At 33.5% G+C, this 19,865-nt stretch overlaps 1 protein-coding gene and 1 pseudogene across 1 annotated transcript; both read right to left on the bottom strand.

The window, feature by feature from the left end:
• Positions 1–14,049, bottom strand: part of LOC133196950 (nucleoside hydrolase-like) — a 33,313-nt pseudogene extending 19,264 nt beyond the window's left edge.
• A 290-nt stretch (positions 14,050–14,339) lies between these two features.
• LOC133196548 (nucleoside hydrolase-like) lies at positions 14,340–17,873 on the bottom strand. Its single transcript, XM_061332421.1, has 5 exons — positions 17,574–17,873; positions 17,215–17,389; positions 15,361–15,477; positions 15,126–15,268; positions 14,340–14,716 (listed from the first exon to the last, which is right to left on the bottom strand). The coding sequence occupies exons 1-5, from the start codon at positions 17,754–17,756 to the stop codon at positions 14,387–14,389; spliced, it is 948 nt and encodes a 315-aa protein (XP_061188405.1). The 5' UTR covers positions 17,757–17,873; the 3' UTR covers positions 14,340–14,386.
• Between the last annotated feature and the right edge of the window lie 1,992 nt (positions 17,874–19,865).

Here is a 19,865-nt window from a genome sequence, read left to right as displayed (position 1 = left end):
GCAATAATTGTTTGGGTTTTTAACCTTATTCAAGATTATATAGGTACCACATACAGGAGTATTAAAACTACAAAAGTTATTACCTACCCACCCTATCTCCATGTTCATTTCCCTCCTCAATATTCTATGTTTAATACGTGTACGCCATCGGATTTCTTTTTAATTTTACCCGGTTGAATCTTGGAAGCAATGATGACAATATAGAAGGGGGTCGAATATTTTCTACAGTATAAGCTTTTTATATACATCATGCACATAGACTATACATTATTATAAAAGAAAGAATTGGTCTTTTACCTGTTTACACTTTTTCATGTTTTCATTCAGCAAACCAAACTACGTATACATTTGTATCGTACAAATGTAATCCTTGATTTTTTTTTTTAAATAAAACACGTTAATACCTATCTCTCTCCATGACTTTTTAACCTATATAATTATCTTACACATCTTTTAATCACTATATACGTATGACTGACATTATTGAGAAAATTTGAATGAAAAAAATTAAACTTTATGTGGCTTAACCAGGGACCTATACTACTAGTATATAGGTCCCTGGCTTAACTTATTCATTTAAAACATAACGAAGCCATTAAATTTAAAAAGGTGTAACTGTATGTATTTTTTGTAATTGCATAACCCATATGGGAGTATTATGAATCCAAATAATCAATGATTTAGTTTTAATTTTCATGATTTTTTAAAAGCAGTTTCCCTTAAATGAATTATTGTGTCGTAGAATGCAAATTTCGATTGATAATTTTATATTTTATTCTTGATGAACATTTTTCTTTCCATAATGCAAAATATTAATGTATTATGATTGGTAAATAGTAAATAGGGATACACTGTCATACATTCAACATGTTCAAAGGATTAAAAATTCAGATTGTATATCGTATGGATAAATTGTATCGATCCCTCCAGTCGTTCACACCTTTGATTGAAAATCAATTGCAAAATTCACCCCGGGGCTGTAACCTGTAATCTTATAGAGTTTCCGTCCGACAGTCGCACGTATATTCAAGAATTCGGCTTTACGCGTCTACTAACAATTGCAGTCCCCTGTTTATATTGCGTAACTATCATTATGGAAAGACCTCGATTCCTACAAAAGACCAGTACATGTAATATTGAAAAAAAAAAACTACCGAAGGCTGTGATTGTTAAGAAAATATTAACATGTTTATTAAAAATGTCATAATTTCATGCTTTAAAATCACAATTTAACAATTATACCTGAATTTTATGCTGCAGAACTGTAGCTCTACGAAAATAAAAATAGTGACAGACCTGAGAGCTACAATGCAACCCACTGAAAAAAAAAACTTTACTATGCACAAAATGTTACACTTTTCTGAAATAATTTTCTCGAATTATTAACCCAAATACCAAAAAATCCCGATTTCAACCAAATTCTTTAAACCTCTATCAATTGTTCTCGAAGCCAAATTTAATGCTGCCACCCAAAACGGCAGTATAAAAAGGTGAAATTTTCGATGTTCTCAATGTAAGGCATAAGCAGAAGGGCTATGACCAAGGGTTATAAGGATTGTTTTGTTATGGGAAAAATAAAAGTATATGTTAGACTATCATGTTTTTCGGGCGCGATAAATATACTCTCTGGTCGTCCGGCCAATTTTTTTTCAGATCAGCGACCTATAGAGCTACAGCTTACCTTAATTCTTACACTATACAAAAGATCGCATGAATGTTAATATAAATGACTTTTAACAGTACGGCTCTTTTTTCCCCATAGCTTATTATTAGTAAACCAAGTTTACTATTCCTATGGAATTAATTTTCGAATTTGAAGCATGTGTTAATCATTAAAGTATTCTTTTAAGGAACTTGCAAGACCACTTGATATTACATAGTTATATATTATTAATGCAAGGAAATGCATGACATGAAGGGAAAAGCAGACAAGAAAATACCCCCCATCCCCCCCCCCCCACACACACACACACACCACCACCACCACCACCACCATGGGCAAAAAAATGGACGGTAATTTTCCTTGTACATTCTGTCGAATTTTCAACTGCTTGACAGAAAGTACATGACAAAAAGTACATGTAAACTCGTACAGTAACTTTCAAATTTCTTTTCTGGTATCATAATAACACATAGGTATTATAATAGATAATTTCTATGGCTGTTGTTGACTTAATTCGAAGTTCACATTATTAAACATAGGCGTCGGAACCTGGGGGGGGGGGGGGGGGGCTAGGGGGGCTATATATAGTGATACCTAATATGCTATATACTTATATCAGTTAAGAAAACCTTTTAAAAAGTTATCATGTTATGAAACTGTCTTACCTGGTAACTAAAATATGGAAAACACACTGACAAGAAATGAAATATAATCCCTTGCAATATAGGAATGTGTTTGTAAAAAAAAAAAAATCACTCGAAAATTTCGCCAAAAGAATATTTCTGCTCCAGAGATCGAAAAATGTATTTTGAATACAAAGTAGCACACTACATTTAATTTTTCATCCTATAACAATACAGCTACATATAATTATAATAGGTTGCTCTTAATCATTTTGTTAAATAAATATTATTAAATTCATCAAACAAAAATAACTGCACGATATTTGTTTTCTTTGACCCAATAAAAACCATGTTGTTTTTAAAGTGAGTTTAATTATTTACTCTTCATTTAAAGTTAACTGATAATTAAACCCGTTTTGGAGTGTCCCCTAAATTCCTTAATTATTCTTTAAAATAACATAAGTATAGTCTTGTTTTCACTGCAAGAATTGGGCATCCTATAAAGGCTTGGGTTGAACTGTAAATTTTTCAATAAATTATCTACATAATTTTTTATAAATATCTTTCCATAAATTTTACAATTCAATCTCTGTGTATATCCTTCCATTAATAAATGTAAAGAAGTTTTCATTTTCGGTATGTAATGAAAATAATTTGCCTAAATTTGCTCAAATTAGAAATTATCCTGATTGCAGACACTTTTAACCATTATATTGTAAAGTTTCTAGAACTTGTGTTTTTTTAAATTATACACTAACATTAACATGCATATATACTCTATCGCAGAACTACTTTGTCATGTTTGTATACGAAGTATTTTCACTGTTAGTCCTGAGGTCATCAGGTCATTGCAGCACATAGGCCAAATGTCAAAGAAGAAGGTTAGGTGTCAGCGGCATACAGCCACATGTAGCTACTATGCTACATGTAACAGTGTAATGTGTCCGCTGAGTTACAAAGACAACTACAATCAACTGATTAAAGTCAAGCTGTACCATTCATTATTATGAATGATGGATGTACATTCGAATTACTTTATAAATATAATATTACATGTATTCATATTTTTTAAAACTATATTCAATGAAAGTTTTAATAACATCCATATCTGCTCAAAACTTAATACGATATGTAACAATAAATATGTAAGCGTTTTTATCAACTTGAAAATCTTAAAGCGTCATTTTAAAGAAAGAGTTTGAGATTCAGTTTCTCGGCCTTTTCCAAAGCCATTGTCACTGTTTCAGCCATGATGAATTAGACTGTGTGTGGTCACCCCGTGTATACATCTTCAGACATGCAGTGACTACCCTCTATTGTTATCTAGGTATTAGCTGTATCCCGAGTATATATACATGTACGTACATATTCACACATGGGTAGTCACTAGAGGAGAGTGGTTACAGGTGCTCGAACAGAGGCTGATCCAGTAAATAATTCCAGTCATTGATTCGAAAGTACTTTGATAAGGAGGGAAAAAGAGATCTAATTATGAACTTCCACATTGCAATTAATCAGTTAATCGCAATAATTAAGTTTTAACGACAAACATAATTTATTATCACATTCACGACACCTCACAGGCATACAAAACACTGTTTCAGGCCCGTAGTGCATCAATGTGTTTCAATTAAGTAGAGAGTTTGACAAGTAAGCAAAAAAATCTCCATTTGCCGTGATTTTCCAGTGTTTGACCGTAAAACAACAAAAATATGTGTGTGGGGGGGGGGGGGGCTTCCAAATAAAAATTAACTTAGTAAAACTATTCTCATAAAAAGCCCCCCCCCCCCCGTGAACATGTACCCACAGGTCTGTTTTAATATATTAAGGAAAAACATAAGGAAGAAGGTTTAATACTCATAGATTATATAAATATATACATAGAGGAATAGTAGATTTCTTTTCTATGGGGCAATATATAATTTTATGTACTGTATTCCAATCCTTCTCTTTATAAACAGAAATTCTTCAAAATGTAATCTTCATCTTGAATTCAAACAAACGCACCCAGGAATCAGACACTTTGAAGCACGTGTACCGACTGGCGACTGAAGTAAGCCTGTTCTAGTGTTTTTCAATGGATTTAATACGAAGTTAAACTGTACATGTTGTGGCGCTGTAAGTAATTGAGAACCATTTAATATACAATTAATGAATTATTGATGGAGGATGCATACATGAGACAAGTTCATACTTCAGGCTTTGCATGCGTAATACAGAAGGCTGACCACTCATTCACTGATCAGCTGTTTCGTTCTAAGATGCTTCTGTTCACCAGCTTTACAATGTAAGTAAACACACAAACAAACTTTGTCTGTCCCTAAACAGCCAAACGCATATTTTAAAATACGTATGGAAACACATTGACCATGTTGAAATATGACTGCTCTGACATAAATGATTGACCCCAATGTGAGAGGGTGGGGGTTAAGGTAATGTGATTAAAGTGAATCAGGAGTCCATTGTCATTTCATAGGCGAGAGGCTAAGGTTTGTTGACATAATTTTTCTTCTGAAAAAATAGCAAAATTAATGCTTACCAAATAATTTCATGGAGATCAATGATTTTTTTTTTAAAGGTCTGACATCTATACAGGGAAAGATGGATGCATGCATCCTAATATTTATTCAGAGTATAACTTTGGACAATACAGCCCATCAGTTTATAATAATGACAATTACAACATGTTTTACAGAAGTTAAGACCATCAGTCTCTCAATGAGTTTAAAAGGGGTTGGTGGTGGTGGTGGTTGGGAGGGGGTGTTCCAGTAATGGAGCATTTGAACCTTGTATTTCATGAGAGGAAAAAATATTGTTTGCTTATAACCAAAACTCTTTTTATTACTATTATTGTAGTAATTTACATGTACTTAAATTTAAAATCAAAAATAAATTATCAAACTTGTGTATTAAATTAACATGACCACATGAGTAAAATACTATATAATATGCATAAAGTCACAGCAGTGGAACAAAATCAAAATGTATTTTGACTTAATTTGTATGTATTAAAAAATGTCAATACATTTTAAAAATAATGTAAACTTTACAATGTTTTACATAATTATTAGTCGTCCGCATACTCTAGAGTCACAGAGTAAGGAGTTGATCCTTATGTCGTGGTTTTAATCCCACTGTGAAATGTGCAGACTGATCCTTCGGATGAGACCATATAAACCGAGGTTCTGCGTTGCAATACATGCTGGCACGAAAAAGATCCCTCACTGCTCAATGGTCCTGAGTACCAAGCATAGGTCAAAATTTGCAGCTCTCCACCCTCAAGTGGTGGTGTCTCCATATGAGTGAAAAATTCTCAAGAGGGATGTTAAACAACAAACAAACAAAACATAATTATTAGACTTAGTTTTAGAATTTTAAAAGTTAGAAATCATAAATGAATGTGCCCCATTCACTTACTGTTATAGATCTACATATGTTTATTTGTACAATTCATATTAGTTTCTAGTTAAAAATTCAATGCTTATCCACAATTCAGTTGTAGCTTTCCCTTACATATGTGTAATTTGCAAATACTAAAGAAGAATTTAGTTGAAATATATATAACTTTCTGTATCAAGTGATACATTTACATTTTTAAAGTACAAATATAGTCATTAAAATTTACAAAGACTATTTCATTGGCAACATTGCAATAAAAGTTCACTGACACAAAGATTGAAAATGGCTTAATGGTTCAAAAGTGATAAAATCATCCCAGACTGACATATGCATTCCAAGTGTAAATATCCTTTAACTAGAGTAAAAAAGACTAATCCGTAGCTCATGATCATTAATCATATCAATACTTCTAATTTGATATTTGAACAAATTAAGGACCTTATTATGATACATATATAGAATGCACAGTGAAAGATTGTGAGATCTAAATAAACAATTTAAAGCAAAAATTCCCCCACTTTCACTACTTTTAGAGTTAATTAAGAAACTGTCTCCCTAGGACATGGATTCATGATATTCAAAGGATTGTATCAAATGAAACAGTTTCATCTAAAATTATTAGTTACTAATAATTTTAGATCTTTAAAAAAAAAAATCTATCTGCTAGTATACAGACATTAGCAATTTAACACACGTTTTCTTGTGTTAATCACTATGATATATATATACAAGCCAATGACAGAGGTAAAGTAGAGCATCACAGGGTCATACAACCTTAATTCTTCCCTTATGTATATAAGTGGGCATGAAAGCTATAACTAAGAACTGATTGATAAACTAATTGACCATTTTAGTAATAATTAAGTCCTGTACTTATGTATCATTTTAACTGGAATTTTAAATTTAAAAAGTAGAAATAATAGAGAAATATTGACTACATGTACAGTACATGTATAAGTTGTATTATGTTGGTAAAGATTGTAAAAATAGATTGTAAGTTTAGCTTAAATACATTAAGTAGAGTTATGTGTACATATCATTTGTAAATAAGCTATTAAGATTTCTGATGACTTGAGCAGTGAATCCAATATGTGCTCAGGAAAGTTTTGCCTTAATTTTGGGAAAAGGGAGACAAATTTTATTTTTGGACTATAAGGTCATTTTACCAATATATATATCATATATGACAATGACAAAACTTTATTCTTGAGCAAAAAACTGTTAACAGTTGTAAAGAACAATATATATTATAACAAATATACATGACAATTGGCATTGTGTGACAGAACCAGACCAGGCGGACCTATATACATAGTTACATCATATACATGCATGTAAATGCAGCAGATAAATATCCACTTAACAATAAATGCATGCACTCTAAAGTATGCATAAACTCAAAAGTACATTATCATACAATGTAATGCAATGTTTATATATCATCAATCCTCAATTATTAGGTGTGGTGGGTTTCACGGTCTTATAGAGATGTAAAGGATTTAGTGGAGGAACCAAGCGAACATCCAATTTTTAATTAAGAGATCCAAGGGGAGTTAATAAAGCTCATTTTTTTTATGAGATATATCAAGGTCTCTGTAATCTTTAAAAATCTCAGTAAATTTTATGTAGGAAATATTTAGAAAATAGAAAAAAAAGCTTTGAATAACAGCAGTACCACACAAAATCCCACAAAACATATGTTTTTTTTTTTTTTTACTAGGGTGGGGTTTTTATTAATAAGTTTAATTTTCATCTTTTGTGTATTCATAACAACTTTCCAAATCCTCTGGCCCTTGATTCAATCCACAGGGTGACTCTTAGTATTGATCATACTAATTTTTAAATTATTGAAAATTCAAATCGACTTTAAAAATCCTGTGGCCCATGGTTTAGTCCCCAGAATGGGACTGACTAGGTCATATTTCGAGAAATTGTTTCAACTAAGAACATTTTATTTTCTATTAAAAAGGACATTTTAAATTGGCAAACTGATTTAAGCATGATTACAGTGCGTACATAACTTTCAATCAAAATTAGAAATTAATGTTACATGCCCTCTGGGTCCAGCAATCAGACAAACTGTTCACATATCATTACCAGTACACTGAATATTTATAATTACCCCTTGACCAAGATGCAAATTTCATGTCCCCTGGCCCATGGAGGGAGGGGGGGGGGGCTAAGTTGTCATAATTTATATTGAAATAAATAATATACTAGTGTACCTTATTTCCCGTAACAATATTACTGGATCACTGAATTTTTTCTACTTTCATGATAGTATTTAAATCACAGTGGGGTAGCTATAAGACAACAATAATGTGGATGCATGCTTTAATGATTACGGGGGGTCTGGTGCAGCAATAAACCTCCCTCCCTTTATACACAAAGTGGGTTCAGGGAGGGGATCAAGCCCCCTGAAGCACCACAACAATTTAATTGACAACAATTAACACATGTACTAATTAATGTGCTAGATGAGTCTATAAGGTTTCACAGTTTGAAGATAATACATACAGAGCAATTCATTTATCTTTGATTAATGAAACAAATGTTTTGATTCAATATTATATGTTCTGTTTCAAAGAAATTAGCATTCATATATATAATTATTATTATCATTTTTTTTTTTTTTTTTGAAAATGAGGATGCTTTGGAATACAAGCATGCATGTACATGGTAGCTGCATGTGCCACTGATTGAATCAGTGACTGAAATCAAACATTTGATGCTATGATTAAGGTATATTTAATTCCATATACATCATGTAGAATCCAATGGGCATGATGGGAATGGGGATCAAAATTTTAAGATATTCATTTATATAAATTATTATATTTATTTCACTGTAATTTAAATTAACATGGAAATTAATATATTAACTGTTGGAATCCAAAATATTTTTTGGTGGATCAAAGTATATATTTTACTTTCATCATTGAATTCAAAGAGAAACATAAAGATTAAATTAAAATCCAGTGTAGTGAGCGGTGGATCCAAAGGGAGTGGAATTGGACATTAAAACTTAAATCAAATATATGCACAAGGGATCTAAAGTATCTAGTGGATAAAAAAATTTCTTCTTCTTTTTCGTGGTAAAATTTACCTGAATGAGACTGTAAAGTTATTAATAACAGATGACTTATGAGTATAGTTTATACAAGGTGAAATGGGCTCATCATTTGCTATACCTATAGTTGTACCGGTTATCCAAAAATGTAAATATTTTTATCTGAGTAGAGTACAGAAGCTATTTGAAATTAATATCTATATGTTGTGGGATATTTAGCTCACCTTAATGAAGTTTGGGGTGTCGGCATCCCAGGTTAAAATTTTTTGAGCAGATTTCTTTTTTAGCTCACCTGAGCTGAAAGCTCAAGTGAGCTTTTCTGATCACCAGTTGTCCATCGTCCGTCCGTCTGTCTGTCCATCCGTCTGTAAACTTTTCACATTTTCAACTTCTTCTCAAGAACCACTGGGCCAATTTTAACCAAACTTGGTACAAAGTATCCTTGGGTGAAGGGGAGTTTAAATTATTAAAAGAAAGGGGCCAAGTCCCCTTACAAGGGGAGATAATCAAGAAAAGACAAAAATAGGGTGGGGTCATTAAAAAATCTTCTCGAGAACCACTGGGCCAAAAAAGCTGAAACTTATGTGGAAGCATCCTGAGATAGTGTAGATTCTAAATTGTTCAAATCATGACCCGTGGGGGTAGGGCGGAGCCACAATAGGGAATCCAAGTTTTACATTGAAATATATAGGAAAAATCTTTAAAAATCTTCTTCTCAAGAACCATTGGGCCAGAAAAGCTGAAACTTATGTGGAAGCATCCTGGAGTAGTGTGGATTATAAATTGTTTAAATCATGACCTCCGGGGATAGGGTGGGGCTATAATAGGGAATCCAAGTTTTACCTTAAAATATGTAAGAAAAATCTTTAAAAATCTTCTTCTCAAGAACCACTGGGCCAGAAAAGCTGAAACTTATGTGGAAGCATCCTTGGATAGTATAGATTCTAAATTGTACAAATCAGGACCCCCGGGGGTAGGGCGGGGCCACAATACAGAATCCAAGTTTTACACTGAAATATATAGGAAAAATCTTTAAAAATCTTCTTTTCAAGAACCACTGGGCCAGAAAAGCTGAAACTTATGTCGAAGCATTGGGGGGGGGGGGGGGGGGGTAGTGTAGATTCTAAATTGTTCAGATCAGGACCCCCGGGGGTAGGGCGGGGCCACACTACAGAATCCAAGTTTTACATTGAAATATATAGGAAAAATCATTAAAAATTTTCTTCTCAAGAAACACGGGGCCAGAAAAGCTGAAACTTATGAGGAAGCATTCTGGGGTAGTGTAGATTCTAAATTGTTCAAATCAGGACCCCTGGGGGTAGGGCGGAGCCACAATAGGGAATCCAAGTTTTACATTGAAATATATAGGAAAAATCTTTAAAAATCTTCTTCTCAAGAACCACTGGACCAGAAAAGTTGAAACTTATGTGGAAGCTTTGGGGGGTAGTGTAGATTCTAAATTGTTCAAATCATGACCCCTTGGGGTAGGGCGGGGCCACAATAGGTATTACAAGGGGGGGGGGATCTGGTATAGAACTGCATGGCCAAAGTTACTCAGGTGAGCGATGTGGCCCCTTGTAAATATACACTGTACTTATATGGCCTACATTAATCTGAGATGCATGGAGGATGCTTCCATTGTGTTTCATTGTACCAGACAAGGTTTCAGATGCTGCAATTTCAGCTAAAGAATGACCAAGTTAATGTTTTTGAAGCAGGTTAAAATTTTAGGAGCAGGTCTCATTTCCAAGTTATTATAAGCCCTATACTGATCAATCTTGAAAGGATGATACATCTAAGGATGCACACTACCAGGCTTGTTTTGGATGCTGAATCTGACCTACATTTTCTCGACGAGTGACTAGATTAAAGTTTATGAAGCATGTTCATTCTAAACTAGTCTAACTAAATGCTATATGTTGACCAAACTTACACGGATGACATATCTAAGGATTTTACACTACCAGACTTCAATGGATGCTGGATCTGAACTACATTTTTTCTTATGAAAGACCAGGTTAATGTTTTTTTGAGCAGGTTCATTCTCATTCTAAAGTTACTATTACTATAAATCCTATTCTGACCAAACTTGTATGGATGATACATCTAAGGATGCACACTACTGGACTTGCTTCAGATGCTGAATTTGACCTATATTTTTCAAATGAGTGAACATGATAAAAAGTTTTTAGGAGCAGTTTCTCTCTAAAGTGTCTAAAAGCCATACATTAACCAACTTTGAATTGAAGAGACATTTATTGATGAACACTACCAGAGTTGCTTTTGATACAGGATTTGACCTACATTTTTCAGATGAGTGAACAGGTTAAAGTTTTTGGAGCAGGTCCATTACCAAGAAACTATAATACCTATATCTGAATTAAACTTACAAGGATGATGCATCAAGGTATAAAAATTCTAAAATTTGATTGAAATGCTGGATTTGACTTACATTTTCTGGATGATTGACTAGATTAGAGATTTTAGATAAGTTCATTCCCAAGTATCCACAAACTCCTTCAGAAAAAAATTACATAATTGTTGCATCTAAGGATGCTCACCACTAGATTATTAGTTAAGTGTGGGAATTTGCCTTTCTTAAAGACAACATTTGTTGAGGTGAGCTCTGTAATCTCTGATTACCTATGTTTTGTGTGTTTCCGCCTATTGTTTTCTTATGGATGCCAGTATAAACTGTGATCAAACAAAGCATTCCCTTCATTACACACATCAATATAGCAAGGTATTTTATATCCTATGGGATAAAAATTCCCAAAATGATACTTCATAGGATTTTAAATCCTAAGAATAGCTAATAATGGGATTTTTAATCCTATTTCTCCAATGATGGGATAAAAAATCCCATGGGAGGAAATATCCCTCACAGATTTTTTTCTCCCATGGGATTTTGGTGGGATTTCAGGTGGGATGAAAAATCCCCCCATTCTCCCATGGGATTTTAAGTTTTGGGAGAAGTTTATAAGAAAACTACAACATTGTAGAAGTTAAGATTGACATGATGAGGTGAGAATAAAAAATCCCACCAAAATCCAGGAAAATTTTTTAATTTTGTCTTTTCGAAAGGGTACCTAAAAGTCCGGACTATGTCGTGTCCGGACTTAAATGTCGCAGTGTTAAATATAACCACAGTGTTCCTCCATAAATACAAGAGTTCTAAGTATAGAATGGAATTTGTCTTGTTCTAAATATAGCTCCCTCGCCGACTGACACGGACTACTTTCATGGTTTCTGACACTCATTTGAGGAAAAGGGTACTCCATTTTGAGATCAAATTACAACTTATTAGTGCAAGGTTCTTCCATTTTCTCAACAAATGGTTGTAGTGTGGACATTAATCTCCACCTTCCATATTTTTTCAGATTTTTAGATCTTCTATTGAAGTCTGCAGTTGCGCAGTTCTGAAGTGCACATCAAAGGCATTTTTTGTGCTTAGTGAGTGCATTTCATATAAAGTTCAACTTGTAAAACCTCATATTTATTGCTTTCTACCCTTTTGGGCAACATTTTTGGTCAGTGTTTGGCAAAAACAAGTCAATTCAAGGAATATTTACTTTCTGTCTCTAACATGAACAAGATGGCCGGACATCCCCCTTAAACTGCTAAACCAGAATGTATTTAACAATTTAAGACATGACATTCTGTCTGTCTTACTACTAATACATGGAATTGTCATTGAACATAATCAACAAAGGGTGTCTGAAATATTTCATCAAACTTTCTACTATTTTACAGCTCTCTGTACTGATTTTCAAAACCTTACTCATGGAAAAACGTGCGATAGTCAAAGTTCCAAAGGCACAATAGTGATAGGACATTTCATCTCATAAAGAACCATGTAGGCTGCTTCTGGATCTGTACCGAAGTTAAACTCCGAAGCGATAGAAGAGGATCTGTTTCCTTTACCTTTCAAGCAAATACAGAAAAACATAGTTTCTGTAATTTATTTGAATAAATTATCTCGATTTCTGGTTAACATTTAATATACCTTGCATGTTTCCTCCCATGATAACTTTAAACCTTTCAACCGTCTAGCAAACTCCATATCCATACGAAGTACTATTCCAAGATTTGTCAAGGGTGTCAAAGCAACTAACTTATTTCACCTATTTACATAATAAATTAAGCATTTATTGCAATTTGTTTGCATAGGCCAGTCACAGACGTATTTCTTTCCAAAATGAGAACAATTATTCAAATTAATAATGATAATAATATTCTTTTTGAATTCTTATATTCAAGTTACTACCACGCAATTTTGTTTTTGCTTCAGTCTCACATGGAACTACTGGTATTTGGCTTTATAATGCCTTCATGTGATTTGGAAAGTCTCGTGAACGCATTTACTGCATGTTCCTCTTGAATACAAGCGAAATCAACCTCCAGTGCGTTTGGATGATCACCCAGACCATCTTTTCCATGAATATGGGAAGCATCTTCATCATAATGTAAAATAGATCTTGTACTTCCCCGGAATACCGGTATCTAGGGGTGAAATTAAAGGCAATGTGATCTATTTTCTAAATTTATCGGGATATGAATTTGAAATAAATATGAAGATAACGAAGAGTAATTAAGCTCAAAAGTCCATTGAAAAATTACAAATTTGGAGCAGAGCAAACACAGACCTCTAAAAACATCAGAGGAGGGATCAGATGCCAATGAGTAGTAAGCATTCCCTTTCTACTGGTTACACCTACTGTGTGCCCCTTGTCATGATCGGGTAAACGGAAAACTCCGCAGACAATTCAGTGTGAAAATACTGGAGTAACAGTTTGTATGAAAAACGTCAGTCAACATTTGACTAAACAATAGATTGCATTTGCCAACAAGGTCATTGAATAGACATTAGGTCTAGCAAAATGTTGACTTTAAACGAGACTATTTATATGCTTGAATCATCAACTTATCTGTCAATAGCTTGCCTCGTTTTATAAATTGCTCGTACGCAGAACATACTCTTGTGCATCGAATCAACTGGGATTATATATATATTGCTACATAAGGGAAGTTGATGATAGAAAAGTAGAAGTCATCATGTTTCTCATAAAGTTTGTTTGACATTCACTTATTCATCCATCTAGTAGTGTACTTCAAACTGATTTTTTTTTCAATCTTAACACTTTAATATATATCATTATCTTGATTAGAAATTGATTACTACTGATTTTACTTACATGTAGAGAGTCACAAATTTTAAGAACACGCAGGGTATTTCTGCAGACGTTATCAATATCTACATTCCCATTGACACAGGATTGTAAAATATAAACCATTTATATGTGAATTCGAGACACAGTCAAAAGACAAAGTAAATGAAATCCCAAGTGTTTCCTTGCTATTTGGGGACATCAAGTATCAAAGATACACGTATATGTTCCTTCCAGAGGAGACCCTTCACAATCAATGCATGTAAGTTTTCATAGATAGAATATACATATGCTTAAATAGTAATACGAATAACCTTAGTTTAGAAATCTTTGTCTTTTGTTGAATAACCTTTTCAAAATTTTATATCAATCTCAACTGTTACATGAACCGGTTTTGCAAAAAACACATTCAAAAATATCATCTTGAAATATTTAATGAACTAATCTTGAAATATTTAATAAACTAGTCCTTTAGCATGAATCTCCACAGAGATAAAGATTTCTCCACATCTGTTTTTTCTACTATTGTAACATTAGGGGACTTTTTCAGTTTGTCTCGCCAATCAGCAACTAACATGCCACGTGTCAAGCTTCCATTTAGTTCCACTGTGGCAAATATGTCCACCGATTCCAGCACAATAGAACTATCAATAGCAACTGCTGTCGCAAATACATCACAGGAAATATAACCGAGCTCTCGGTTTGTTTTCTGTCGGTTAACTGTGCTTTTGGTGATGGCTTGAAGGAAATTCGATTTTCTCGTGTTTAAGTGGAAACATTCCTCGGCCTTTTCCTAAAAGCATCACAAAAATAAAGTCAAATTTTTTCTTGGTTTAAAAATACAAGTCGTTTATCTATAAAAAAGAGAAAAAATTATTTTCGTCTCTGCTTCGATTATGAATTAACGAGCTAATAATAGCGTTCGCAGGAAATCTTTAAACAGAAGCAATTTTAAATTTGTATCAGTAAGTGATTGGTTTACCTCTTGCATGATGAAAAGTTTAATAATATTTAAACCCTTTGGTATCCTTCAGAAACTTGAATAAATAATATTTTGTTTTACCATATGGAGAAGATACTAGTGAAAATATAGTGAATAGTTTACCTAAATATTCTACATTAAACTGCATCTTCAAGAAATTGGTTATAAAAATCACATTTCGAAAAAATAAATCCTACCGTATCAATTTTTAAAACATTACCCATGGATACACATCTTTTAAGCAAAGTTCCCATGAAACAATAGTGATAGGACATTTCATCTCATGAAGAACCATATACGCTGCTTCTGGATCTGTGCCAAAGTTGAACTCCGACGCAATAGAAGAGGATCTGTTTCCTTTACCTTCAATACATATATACATCTAGAATCATTCCTTACGCGTTAAATTTCATTATGTTTTGTTCACCTTTATCTCTGGAAGTGATTCAATGTACCTTGCATGTTTCCTCCCATAATCACTAGGCTCTTCAAACGACTGGAAAAATCAGGATCCATACGCAGTGCTACCCCCAGATTTGTCAGAGGAGCTAATGTAACAAACTTAATTTGACCTGTAACAATAAAGCGAATTCAAGCATATAACCTATCATAAAGAGAAAATCATCCATGTCTTCTTAAATTGTAATGATTTAATTAATTCATTGGGTTTTTTTACCTAAAGTCTTCCTACTTAACGATTTTTTAAATCTATCTAGTCGTCACTGGGACAGTATGAACTCGGTGAAGGTTATTTAGCATTTCATCACTTACTGTACCCTACAGTAACTAAGTGAGTCATAATTTTTTTCCACTATTTATTTCATTGAAAAATGCATTTTTCTAAAATATTACTGTAGTGATATTTGTTGTTCATTTTTATGACTAAACAACCATAAAATGTAAAAAAAAAAAAAAAAAAAAAAAAAAAAAAAAAAAAATTGCAGTTTCAGAATAATTTTATCTGTAGGCATTGCGGTGATATCAGATGTCAAATGCAAAATAAAAAATTTTAAGACTCTAATATGTTAAGAAATCATAGTAATTTGAGGTTAGAATTATTTGTCTTGATGATTTTCATAAATTGTTCTCAATGATTAGTGTACCATTTTGTTTAGCATTTTAAGACAAGAAAAATTGAACAATTCTGCATGATTCAGTGAAAAAATCATGGAAATTAGGCTAAAATTGACCTCAAAACAAGATTTTATAAATTAGTTTTTCAATGAAATATATATCGTGTAGTGTAAAAATGCAATTATGACCCTCTTATGGACATATACTGTTGGACCTCTTATTTTAATATTTCCAAATAAATTAATCCTGCTTGTAATGCGTCATTTGATTGGATAGGAAAAAATAGTTTATGTCATATACTACTAGTAACCTATCCTGCCAACGTCACAATATGACTTACATCAAAAACGTTGTAATTTATAAAGTGTAAACTGCCCCAACCCACGGTATACAATACTACCAAAGTCTTATCTCCTGCATGTGGAGTTTATGTCTTCCAGTTAATTCGATACGCCAGAGCATGTTCTGTGTACGAACAATTTCGAAAACGAGGCAAGCTATTGACAAATAAGTTGATGATACAAGGATATCAACAATTTTGTCTAAAGTCAACATTTCGCAAATTCTATGGTCGATACAATGACCTTGTTAGCAAATACAATCATCGTTAAGTCGAATGTTGACTGGATTTTTATGCAAATTGTTAGCCCAGTATTTTCACATTGAATTGTCTACGGATTTTTCCGTTTTCTTGATCATGACAAGAAGCACACGGCGGGTGTGACCGGTCGACATCGGATGCTTACTCCTCCGTGGCACCTGATCTCACTTTTGGTGTTTTACAGGTCCGTGTTAGACTGCTTCCAATTTGTATTGTTCCAATCAACTTCTGAGCTTAATTACTGTTCATTATTTTCATATTGCAAAAGAATAGCAATATACCTATTTTATATATAGTCTTTTGTGGATTGCCACCCGGCCGGAGTCAACACAATCCCAATACTCGTTACTTTTGATAAGGAAAAGTCAAACTTTCAGCTCAACACAAACTGTATATGTAACAACTACATTTAATTCATTTGTTAAATCGAAATCAATATTTTGAATCAACATTACCATACTTAATGACAAAACAATTAATTTATTCTTCAATTTGATTCTATTTATTCTATTGTAATTGTTATATATAATGAAATTTCAATTTTTTTTCCTTCTTTTAGAAAGACATAAAAATCATGCAATTATTTTCTATATATCACAGCTATAATGAAATAGGACTTTTATAAGAAACCTACCCTTATACAATTTAGTAAGTCGGATCAATGCATTTACAGCATGTTCAGCTTGAATACAAGACATATCAACTTCCGGTGGGTTTGGATGGTCACCCATACCATCTTGTCCATGATAAAAGGAAGCGTCTTCATCGTGGTGTATAATAGGTCTTGTACATCCTCGGAATACTGGTATCTTGGTCGAAACATAAAGTTGCCGAGATTAATACATGGCCTTATATCAATGTCTGTGATGGTACTAGTAGTCAAATACGTCATATTTACTATTCAGTACCTTGACAGTTAATGAACTAGCTTGTAAAAAATATAAATACTTTTATTTATGTTATGTTGGTAGTTTGAAGATAACTTTTACTTACATGTAGAGCTTCACAAATCTTTAGAACACGCAGGGTATTTCTGCAGACGTTATCAATATCCACGTTCCCATTGACACAGGTGATTGCAATGACGTCAATATCGGGTCTGGACACCGCCATCATGATTGCCTGGGCATCGTCCACCCCAGTGTCACAGTCAATTATCATCTTCTGCTTCGCCATTTTTCCTGGGAATAAGCTACCGTTATTATGAAGAACTTGTAAATTACTAATTTTGATCCTTTAACCATGTGAGTAAGGGTTGTCACCGATAAGCCAGATTTTGTTTGTATATAATTATAGACTTAGGCGTGCTTTCAAATACTTGCACTTGTGCAGAGCGTATATAATTCTATAATGTATACATGTACACGAATATACCGATCATTGGATATGATGAGGACAAGCGTGGTTTCATACATTTTAATCCCTTTACCGTAATTCTTCTTTTATGTTGTACAAAATTATATCATCATGCATTGAGCTATAATGGTCCCAAATGAAAAGAAATTGTTTAATTACAATGACTACGTTAATTATATGAACTCTAGTTATGCACCAAAATAACCGCCATACTTTTTTTCAACAGTCAGCACCTCAATGACATGACATGACATTGAACAAATATTTCCAGCGTGATATGCTTTGATCATATGATAATTTTTATCCCAAAGCAAAAGTTTACTACTCTAGCGATATTGGAAATATATTACGTTATGCTATTACAAAAACACTTACAGACTGTAAGTTTGTACAACAGCTACAGTGAAAACCGCACTATATATGGTGAACAAATAATGACATATTTCATGCACATGTATATCGAAGCAGCATTGAAACCCGCCATGAACAGAGCGTGAACAGAACAGAGGTTTGTCTGAAAGATACCTCTGAATGTTTTGTCTAGATTCCATTAAAATTAAAGGGAAATATATATACCCTGGGAGGAGGAGGAATTGATTTTATTTTGCAATGGGAGCATGTAGGCACTCCCCAGCTTAATTGTTTAAAAATATATGTCTACTATGTTTATAGTATAGTAGACATATATTTTTAAAACAATTAAGCTGGGGAGTGCCTATGTGCTCGACCATCTAAGCTATCGGCCATCGGCGATCGAACCCGTCTGACCTCCACATTCCTCCCTAGGTATGTGGCCCTCGAAGACACGTACCAACCTACATGTAGGTTCTTCCCTGGCAAGTGTTTCACCAGTCACTTCCACGAGAGCATGACAAGGCACTAAATGTAATGGGAGAGGAGAAAATGCAGCGGACCAGATCCAGACCCCCTGAATCTCCAGTCAGGTGCTCTACTGAACATTTTCGGAATCTCAGACACCCGACAGTTGACTTCAGACAGCGGACTTTTCACGTAAGGGAACATGTCAAAAAGTGAATAATATAAATAGATTTTGTAGTCTTGATTTATGTACTCGATAATCACATTTCGTTCTTATTTGTATGATTAACACTACTCTTCATTGTACAAGTGTATACATGCACTTGGTATTGAGGTAGAAGAGGTCTCCACCAACTTTTCCTAAAATAATGATTTGCTCCCTTTCCCGAGAGATTATTTGATTGTTTTATTCCAGTGGCATCATTTTCCCAACAACATATAGAAAGCAGGAACCTCTAAGATCTAAGAGAATGTAAAGGACTTGCATCTTGATATAGATACCTTAATGAGCGCATGATCTTTAAATAAGAAAAAAATCTGTCAAAGTAAGTTATGGCGTCACTGTAAAATATATAATATAATAAATTTTGTTTAAGGAATTGTTTGTGGACATACAACATTTCATTTAAAGAAAAAAGTACTTTCTCTGGAAATAATAATATTGGACAATAACATATTATCAGTGTCTTGAACGTGAATAACATCACATACAGCTTATTTCGTACTCCACATATCATATTTTAAAGGGGGGGGGGGGGGGGACACAAGCACTGGGCTTTGACATATAACTACTGATTTTAAAACTTTAATTCAAAACATGTTACACCTAAGAAAATAACGACTGAACAATTACATCCTCGTTGGAATAGCCGGGAAAAGTGTGATGTAAATTAGTCAGGATTCCTATGTGGGATCTGAGGCCACCTGCTTGAGGTTTACAATGGGTACAGGGAAAATTTGAATTTGAAGCCTTGCTGGGGGTCCAAGAAGTTTATTCATTCTTGGATTTTGAAAGACAGACTTTTTAATATAAACGTATAAACATTATTGCATCGATGCATTGTAATAAAGAATTTGTAACTACATCATGGCCATGATAAAAATACAATT

This window comes from Saccostrea echinata, unplaced genomic scaffold (genome assembly GCF_033153115.1).
Source record: "Saccostrea echinata isolate AGI-Se365-2 ecotype Australia unplaced genomic scaffold, CSIRO_AGI_Sech_v1 ptg000030l, whole genome shotgun sequence".
Taxonomy (NCBI): domain Eukaryota; kingdom Metazoa; phylum Mollusca; class Bivalvia; order Ostreida; family Ostreidae; genus Saccostrea; species Saccostrea echinata.
This window is presented reverse-complemented; position numbering and strand designations above follow the sequence as displayed.

What these genes read in the sequence shown, in the direction of transcription:
- LOC133196548 (XM_061332421.1), bottom strand. Translation starts at nt 17,756, where the DNA reads ATGGCGAAGCAGAAGATGATAATTGACTGTGACACTGGGGTGGACGAT. An exon ending in ACTTACTAAATTGTATAAGG is followed by an intron (nt 15,478 to 17,214) that starts GTAGGTTTCTTA and finishes TTATTGTTACAG; the next exon opens with GTCAAATTAAGTTTGTTACA. An exon ending in TATGGGAGGAAACATGCAAG is followed by an intron (nt 15,269 to 15,360) that starts GTACATTGAATC and finishes TATGTATTGAAG; the next exon opens with GTAAAGGAAACAGATCCTCT.